Source organism: Vipera berus (genome assembly GCF_964194415.1).
Source record: "Vipera berus genome assembly, chromosome: 1".
Taxonomy (NCBI): Eukaryota; Metazoa; Chordata; class Lepidosauria; order Squamata; family Viperidae; genus Vipera; species Vipera berus.
The window spans coordinates 321,556,418-321,565,356 of record NC_138202.1 but is presented as its reverse complement, the minus strand read 5'-3'; the positions used below and the strand labels follow the sequence as shown (position 1 = coordinate 321,565,356).

Sequence of the window (8,939 nt, the reverse complement as noted above, 5' to 3'; positions counted from 1 at the left end):
GATACGCCACTGAACAATCTCCATATACCAACATCAAATCTGTGCTCAACATATCACTGAACATGAATCAAAACTCATGTGAGCCAGCTTGGTACGATTAAGACACCAAGCTAGAAGAGATCCCGAGTTCTAATCCTACTTAGGCACAAAAGGCAGCTGAGTGATTCTGGACCAGTACACACTCTCAGCCCTAGGAAGCAGGCAATTAGATAAACAGTTCTGAAATCTTGCCACCAGAAGTCAAGTGATTTTTAAAGGCTTTTTTTTTTAAAAAAAAATGGCCAGTAATATTTTTTTTAGTTTGTTTGTCGCTTATGCTTGCAACTGCACTGCAAAACATGCAGGAATATCCTTTATATCATCCCCAGCAGAAACAGAGGCAGGCAGGGAGAAAGAAAGAGAAGTAGATTTAAGTCAGCGCCGCGCCAGGCATCTGCTTCTCCTCGCGTTTGTTGAGCCTGTCTGGAAATGTACCATCGAAAACCGGAGTGGGGGTATATTAACCAGGCTCACTGGCAGAGAACGAGGTGCTACTTCCCGTGTAGACAGACAACTGTGACGCTGGGCACTAGTACAATACAAATAGTAATCGATTTATTGGTTAACGCGCCCTTCCTATTGGAAGCTTCAGTTATTTCTTACAGCGCCGCACGTGGAAGCGGATAGTGATTTCTCGCTACTTTTGCAAGAAACCAGGATGTGACGACAAAACCTCAGTGTGTGAATCTGCTCAGCCCTGGCGAGGGAATTCTGGGAGTTGAAGTCCACATATCTTAGAAATGCTGGCTTTTAGGACCTGGAGGCTGCGTACTAACGATAATCCCTTCGAGGGGAAAAAAAGCTGCCTTCAACACTGCCTGTCATTCTGATTAACTTCATGTGATTTACTGCGCTGGGAAACCAAAATCATACTTTTACGCGCTCAAATTTTAGACCCGGAAGAAGGTGTCAGTCCGCAAGAACTACGGGAGCTGCCCAGGATCTTTGGAAACATGGCGGCCGCCGTAGTTGTCGCGGCCCAGAGAGTCTGTAATGTCGGCATCCTCAGGACCGCGTGGAGAGGTGAACTCTTTTCTTGCTTTGGCCTGGGCTGAGAAGATTTCCGTGCACAGGCTGGATCAGGGGCTTCCTCACGTTAGCCTTTCTCCTTCTGGGCGATTCTAGTCTGCCCTTGTATATGATCATTTGTATTTGATTGGAGCCATTTATAGCCGCTGAAGTTTCGGTTGCATTTTTAAGAGTAGCAGACCTGCTAATAAAAAAAATGAGAAGACGGGCTCTGAATTTAATATTTCCTCACAGAAAGTTTATCCACCTTACTTAACTGGGAATAAATCCAATTGTACATAGGGAAGTCAGTTTCTGAATAAATACACATAAACTGTTCACAAATAGCACCCGTGATTAACTTAACCAATTCTAAGGCTTTGTATGGCCTACTAAGCCACAAAATAACTACATAAATTGGCTTGCATAACCCATTTGACAAACATGATTGGCTAATTTCATTTTAGTCTATCATGAAAAGACAACGGTGGGATTACATTGTAAATTTGCAAATTTACGTATTAGGAATCAAATAAAATCACTTCAGAATTGTTGCATAATTTTGTATTTTACCATGCAATGTTTGTTTGCATTGCCAGACCAAGCTAAATTAGAATATCGGACATAGGGACTGGTTAAGATGGATTGCTTTCAGAATTTAATGCAGATATAGTTGAACCAATAGTGCTTAGAATAATCACCTTGGATGGGACATAAATTTAGTAATAATAAATAAAAATAAAAACATTTCAAATGCAGAGAGTTTAGCCTTTTCTTGTCTTTTTGTTCTTTTCTGAAATTGTGAATCCACTTCAGTTGATACTGATTACTGATTCCATCTCATACTTCTCAATAAGTACTGCAGCATTCATTTGTCTCACAGTCATTGCTTTCTATGACATTCCCCTAAAGCAAAGTGTTAGTGGGTAAAACACAAAAATGATAATCTGTAATAGAATTTTGTTGGGTGGGTGTGTTTTGTATGAATTATACCCATTGCTGCACATCCCAACTTTGAGGAGTAAGAGATGATACTTGAGAATGGGCTCCAATTCTTATTCACAGGTAGAAAATGAAAAGTAATAAGAGATAAGGAAGCTTCTGCTCTCAAGGTTTTTCTTTTTCTGTTCAAAATCATCTGCTTCTTGCAGCGAAGAAAATGCAGAGCTTATGCCAGGGGTCTTCAAACTTGGCCCTTTTATGACTTGTGGACTTCAACTCCCAGAATTCCTCAGCCAGCCACCCTAGCTAGGGAATTCTGGGAGTTGAAGTCCACAAGTCCTAAAAGGGCCAAGTTTGAAAACCCCTGGCTTATGCTCTCAATAAGAGATGCTGAAGGAAATTATTTTCTGTCTAGAGCAGAGGTGGACAACTATGGCAACTTTATGATCTGTGGACATGCTACCTCAGGATTTCTGGGAATTGAAGTCCACAGGTCGTAACATTGCCATATTTGGCCACCCTTGTTTCTTAACCTTGCATAGCTTACATTGGATAGTATAGCTGGGGAATTCTCAGAGTTGAAGTGCACCCATCTTAAATTTCCCCAACATTGAGAAACACAGGTCTAGAGAATTGTCTAGAAAACTGGGGCTGGGGATATAATATTAAGCAACCAACTATTCTGTAAACTGGCTAGAGAAATGTAGACTCTGTGTTGCTTTTCTTGAGTTAATGCTTTATATGCAAATTGGGGAAATTTGCTTTAAGATTGGAATATGATTAAGTTAATGCATTTAAAATATTTTAATAGGTAAAAGATGTGTTTGAAAAGATGGTGAGCAAAAGTCTAAAGTTATATTTACAAGTATCTACAAAAATTATTGATGGCTGAATCATCTTAAGAAAGGCATCTGTCTTTCTCTTATACACTGTACATACTTATTATCCAAGAAATGTATCCAAATATATCAATAATTCTTGAGATGTAGTGTCTTATTCATAAGTTAATATTTTCAACATTTCAATAATTGGGATAGTAACATATAATTTTTCCCCACAGGTTATGCTTTGACTTCAAACCATGGAATCAGTTGCCAGCATGCTGCCTTGGCATGGACTTTTCAGACACATTGCAACATTTCTGCATCATATAATGTGACAGTGCAACAGAGAAGGCAGAGAAGCTTTTTCAATAAATGTAAGTATTTGGAAGCTTCTAATCCAGGGCTTTTCAACCAGTGGTATGGGTACCACCTGTGGTACATTGGCACCTGGCAGGTGGTACACGACCATCCTAGAAAAGTGGTAGTGGGGGAGGGGAATGGGCTGAACCGGTGGCAGCACTGCACAAGCCTGAGCAGCAGGACTGTCAGGGCTCAGCAGAAGCGCCAGGATCAGCGCTTCTTCAGAGCTGTCAGGGCTCAGTGGAAGTGCCAGGATGAGTGCCAGGCTCCAGCTGCAGCTCGGTGCTGATCCTGGCACTTCTGAGCCCAGAAGAAGTGCCGATCAGCTGGAATGTTGCAACATCTCCAGGGTCTTGTGATTTACATTCAGATGCTTGGCAACTGATTCATATGTATGACGGTCACAGTGTCCCAGAGTCATGTGAAGTAACCAAAACCTGCTGCAACCACCCAGCAGATGGGAATAAAAACCAATACCCCTCCACCCCACCCCCGCTGCCAATCCTCATCAGAAATGCTCACAACAATGAAAACCTTCGAAAGGAGGAAAAGCTCTGTCTTGCTCAGCTGTGGCTTGGGGGGCACTTTTTTCAGTGCCATTTTGACTTCGAACAGTCACTAAGCGAACTGTTGTAAGTCGAGGACTACCTGTACTTCATCACTTTCTTCTTCTTTCTTTTTTTTTGGTCATCAAGTTTTTGACACCTTGCTAGGAGACTGGTGGTACTCAGATGTTGCCATATCCTAAAAGTGGTACAATGGGTGAAAAGGTTGAAAAGCCCTGTTCTAATCAACCCTGCAGCCTATAATTTTACTGTTATGTCAATTAGATTCACACCCGATCTTTCTACTTTTATAAACATTGAAGGCAGCTTACCACATTTAAAACCAAAATATAAAGTGAAATTAAAGTCTGTTAATAATGAAAATCTTGGTGAAAACTTTTGATTCCATAGCCTTGAAGCTACACAAAAGAGAAGGCCTTTTTCCACATGTCAGATAAATAAAGCTTCTGATAGCAGACACATCTCTTGTTAATCTAACTTATTAGTCAGGTTCATAGCAGGTAAGACATTTACTTGGTAAGGCAACTAGCCCATAAGTTGTTTAGGGCTATAAAATCACCGTTGTTGCCTTAAATTTTAGATGATAGCCAGGTAATTCGAGCACAGTTTTAATTTGCTGTAGTTATATTTTTGGACACTTTGCAAGGGTGTATCAAGACAGCTGTTCACTAAAGTGTGTATAACTTCCATTAAAGCTGCCTGGCTCAAGAAAGCTTATAGCTGACACGTTAGCCATATTGTGCAAATATGCCACTCACTATATCACCTGTAAATTTAGTGAGAGCAGGGGATCGAGCAACACACTCTGGACTGGAGTGAATTGAAACCCTGCTTATGCAAAGAGAGTGCAGCCCTCTGACCTTCTGTGGAAACTTTCAGAATGGAAAAGTGGGCCTGTTTGACCATCCTTACTGCCATAGTGTAGGCTCAAATTCTTTCATAGAGAATTAGACTGCTGAAGAGTTTACATGATTCCTCAGTTGGCTAAGGAATTGAAATAGTCCTGTGGTCCCCTAAAGTTCTCACAATCAGAGCTAATCAATGTTGATTTGTCCAATCTTACCAGGGCAAAGATGGACATTGAGATCCTCCAGATAATTACTCAGCTTCAACCATCAGCAACTCCAGTTAAAATAGCAAATAGTATTTGATCTGGAAATTGTACTTCGATAATCAAAACTACTTTGTGGATATTAGGAATTTTTTTCCCTAAGCTGTCATTGGGCTATGCTACACGATGTGAAGTCTCTTGCATCAGAATAAACAGTTTTATTTTTTTTCCTTAGCACTCATATTTCAGATAAAATGAAATATGTAGTAGAACATCTGATTGAGAGGTGGACATTAGAGGACCCAGTAGTCTTGAGTTATATGTATATATGCATTGTATGTATTTATATATTTATAGCTGCCAATCTCACAGACGTGACTCTGGGCAATTTACAAGGACTACAGACACAGCAAAACCCACAACATATAACCCCAAGGGCCCAAAGATGAACAATGACTCCTCATACCAGGAAAAAAAAACACATATTGACAGTAGGAGAGCCACCTAACCACCTGACCCATATGACTGAGAAAATAGCAGTTTTCAGTTCAGGGTTTGGGCCATCTGAATCTGTGAAGGATACTATTCCATTGGGCAGGTTCTGTCATTGGGAAGACATGACTCCAAGGCTCAGAAAGATAACATTGTTTGATAGAAAGGACCTGGATCTCTCTAGACCTGAAGGGATCAAGGAGATGATAGGAAAAAGATAGCCCCACAAATTAGCCTGGTCCTCTCCAATATAGGGCTTTGTAAGTTGATAATCAGTACCTTGAATCACACCTTACTGGGACCAGTGCACTTGCACAACCGCATTGTTTTATGGGCATTAACAGAAATGCTAAAAACTACCTGTACCGATAAATTTTGTATCAGTTGCAGTCTCTTGAGTGCTTCTCAAGAGCAACTCCATGTAGAGCACATTGCAATAATCCAAAATGAATCACTGAGTGTAAAGCTGTTCTGGGAATGAGAACAATTGATACATAAGACAAGTCTGTGCAAAAACCCTTTCGAACAGGAGCCAAGAGTGCAGGAGGACCCACAAATTGTGCACCAACTCTTACCAAATCTCCATGTGGAATTAAAGATGGAAACCCCCAGAGCCCTTAAAGTCATGACCATTCAGTTTTGCCAGGGTTGGAGTGCAGCCTGTTCTCCCCTAACCAGACCCTCGTAGCCTCCAGACAATAAGAAAGGACTTTGACAGCATTGCCTGGTCAGACCAGGTATAGCGATGTACAAGTATGAATGAATGTATTAGTTTCCTGATGAACGTTTGACAGTCTTTGTTGTACCTAGGACTAGTTAAGTGCTATAAGTTTCCATATTTTGAAAATTATTTGAAGTATTACTTCCTTTTACATTGGTGATTCACTATCACCACTGGAAATTCTACAGAATATTTTAAGTAGCACTTAGCAGTATTGTCACCACTAGCTGTGAATTGATTCTCCTCTGTTCCATATTGACTGTGGAAGAGGAGTAGAGAATTGATTTTTTTAGATGTGATGATTCATGTGGTTGATGGGAAGAAAAGAGTATGGAATACAGAATGGCAAGAGAGAAGACAATAAAAACAGAATATTGGGGTAAATTGAGGATCAAAATGGAAACAAGACTCTGAAATATTCCTAAATCCCTTTTGTTCTAGAGACTAATCTCAGTGTACTCATCCTGAGGCCACAGTTAAACAATTCCTCTGTAGTCACCATCTGTAATGTATTCTTTATGACTCTGAACAAAAAAAAAATCAGAGTTCTAGCATGAACTTGGTAAGATATTATTAGCTTGGCCTTTTATCAGTTATAATCTTGATTAATCTAATTTCATATTAAAGATCAGCATCTCCTTTACAGTTTGTAAGTCCCACTAAAAACTTTCCGAAGCCCTGGTCTAATCCCACTGGCCCACCCATCCCGGCCATTAGGAATTTAATCAGCAGATAGCCAAGAAATACTTTTTTGAATATGAAAACCATAGGTGTCTTATCCTTTTGTTTTGTTTTTTTAATATGAAGAAATGCTGCTTTTAAAAAACTTTTAAAAATCTGTTTTAACTTGTGCGTAATATCTGTTGCTATGGTATTTATATATTTATTATTTGAATAATGTTTATACCTGAAAGGTAGAATAAAATTGTCGATAATCATATATTTTTTTAGATAACCTTTATTGTCATTTTATGCGTGTCACATGTAATTATATGATATAAACCATATAGATTCAAATCAGTAAATAAATGCAAGAGTTATTTGAGAGTGGTAGAATGGAGGAATATGGACCTAATCTTAAAAAAAGGAATGGGGGAGGGATTATATAAATACCAGCTCACCCCTGAGAAACAGGAAAGAAAAGGTAAGGATTACCCCACCTTGATTCTCTTTAGGGGTAAGAAGGGACAGATGAAAACTCAAGGTTTCAAAATGTTATTATTATATCCTGCAATAATGGAATTCCATTAGTTTCCTGCCCTAGCTAACTCAAACAGCTGGCCTGTATTTAGCCTTACACATAATCCTCATCCAACAACACTAATTGGGACTAGAAAATCCATCATTAAAAGACAAGCCCAACCCCAGATCCTCTCGCTGCTCCAGAACCCCAGTCACCCTCACTCCACTGCCCCAGTTGACCTTCATTGTTTTCTTCTGCTGCTGATGAGGCAGGCCCAGCCTGACTCTTCATGAGGCAGCTGTTTGGCCACGCAAGGCCTTCTTCACCAGGTCTTGCAAGGAAGCTGCTGTTCACGACCTTGTGAAGAAAGCCTTGTGCAGCTAGCAGCTGCCTTGCAAAGGGCCAGGCTGGTCAACAGCGGGAGCAAGAAGGCAAAGCTCAGTCTGGGTTTGCAGAGCCTGGGGCAGCAGGTGCCGGGAGCAAAAAGGCCAAAGATGGGGGATATGGATTGTTGAGGGGAGTTGAAGCACCTACGTGGTCGTAAGTATGAGTGGACTGCCAAGCACCCAAATTTGGATCACATGACCACAGAGCATTCCAGTGTCATATCTGCAAGGACCAGGGATATGTACCATTAACAGATGCCGCCATTATTTTTAATGTTAAGTGAATGTACAGTGGCACAGAATGAATGGTATTTGTGACATGTCCTCATAGTTCTGATCATTGCAGCATTCCTGCAGTCATGTGATTGTGATTTGTGGCTTTCCATGTCAGCTTCTCACAAGCAAAGTCAATGGAGAAGCTGTCAGGAAGTCTGAAGCTGTAGTTATTAAGGTCCTTGCAGAATGACCCATGCAGTCCTTGTTTAGCTATGGCAATTGAGATGACTGGAATTAACATCGTATCCCAAAGACTACCTGTAGTCCTATGGCTATATACATTTTCATATACATTTCGGAAGGCCCTTGGCAATGGAAATAACTATTTGATATTCTTGTGAAAGTAAAAACAGTTATGTAAATTGATGAATGGTTAGGTCATGATGTTGATGACAGTTCTCAGACTGAAGAAGTTACTTGGATAAGCAGCAAAATATTTCAAACCAAAAAGAAAAGAAGTCCCATTGCCATGACTCAATTTCCAGACAATAGGTCAGGATGTTTCTATGTTATCCTATACATTTGGTGTTAACTCCAGTAAATACTTTACTGCAAACAAATTAAGTGCAAGCCCATCTCAGCAGCTGTTTGATACTTTCTGCTTGCTGGCAAATAGCATGCACTTTTTTCTTCATTTGAACTGTTATTAAAATCCATTATGATTTGGATAACCTATACATGTCTGTTTCATAACAGTGACAGCCAGTGAACTCTGGAAAGGAGTTGCAGCAGAGAATACTGCAGGTGGAAGGAAGGGGCGAGGCAAGCGAGGCAAGAGGAAAAAAACAAGGGATCTCAATAGAGGCCAGGCCCTTGGAGAAGGTAAATTCATGAGATAATCAAAGAGTCCAGAAGGGATTCAAATCAGTCCAACTAATACTGATGTTGATAGGATACACAGTATGAGTTAAGTCACGGCTCTTAAGAAATGAGAAGGAACAGGGGTTACATTTTTTGCTATTACATGTCTCTTTAGTGTAACCTTAATGTATACACTGCCCTTACAAATCAAAATACCAAAATTAACACAAATGAACAATAAAAATAATGCAGTGAAACTCTCCCAAGGCTGGATTTTTTTAAAATAATAA

At 40.1% G+C, this 8,939-nt stretch overlaps 1 protein-coding gene across 2 annotated transcripts in view; it reads left to right on the top strand.

Annotated features, from left to right (window-relative positions):
• Positions 1 to 765: 765 nt before the first annotated feature.
• The window catches only part of MRPS5 (mitochondrial ribosomal protein S5), a 34,556-nt gene continuing 26,382 nt past the window's right edge, over positions 766 to 8,939 (top strand). For both annotated transcript variants that reach the window (XR_014024565.1, XM_081313335.1), the window contains exons 1-3: positions 766 to 1,062; positions 3,050 to 3,187; positions 8,545 to 8,670. Coding sequence is in view for 1 of the 2 variants with exons in the window: in XM_081313335.1 (XP_081169461.1) it covers positions 993 to 1,062; positions 3,050 to 3,187; positions 8,545 to 8,670 (334 nt within the window). In the remaining variant the exon portion in view is untranslated. The remainder of the gene's footprint in view (positions 1,063 to 3,049; positions 3,188 to 8,544; positions 8,671 to 8,939) is intronic.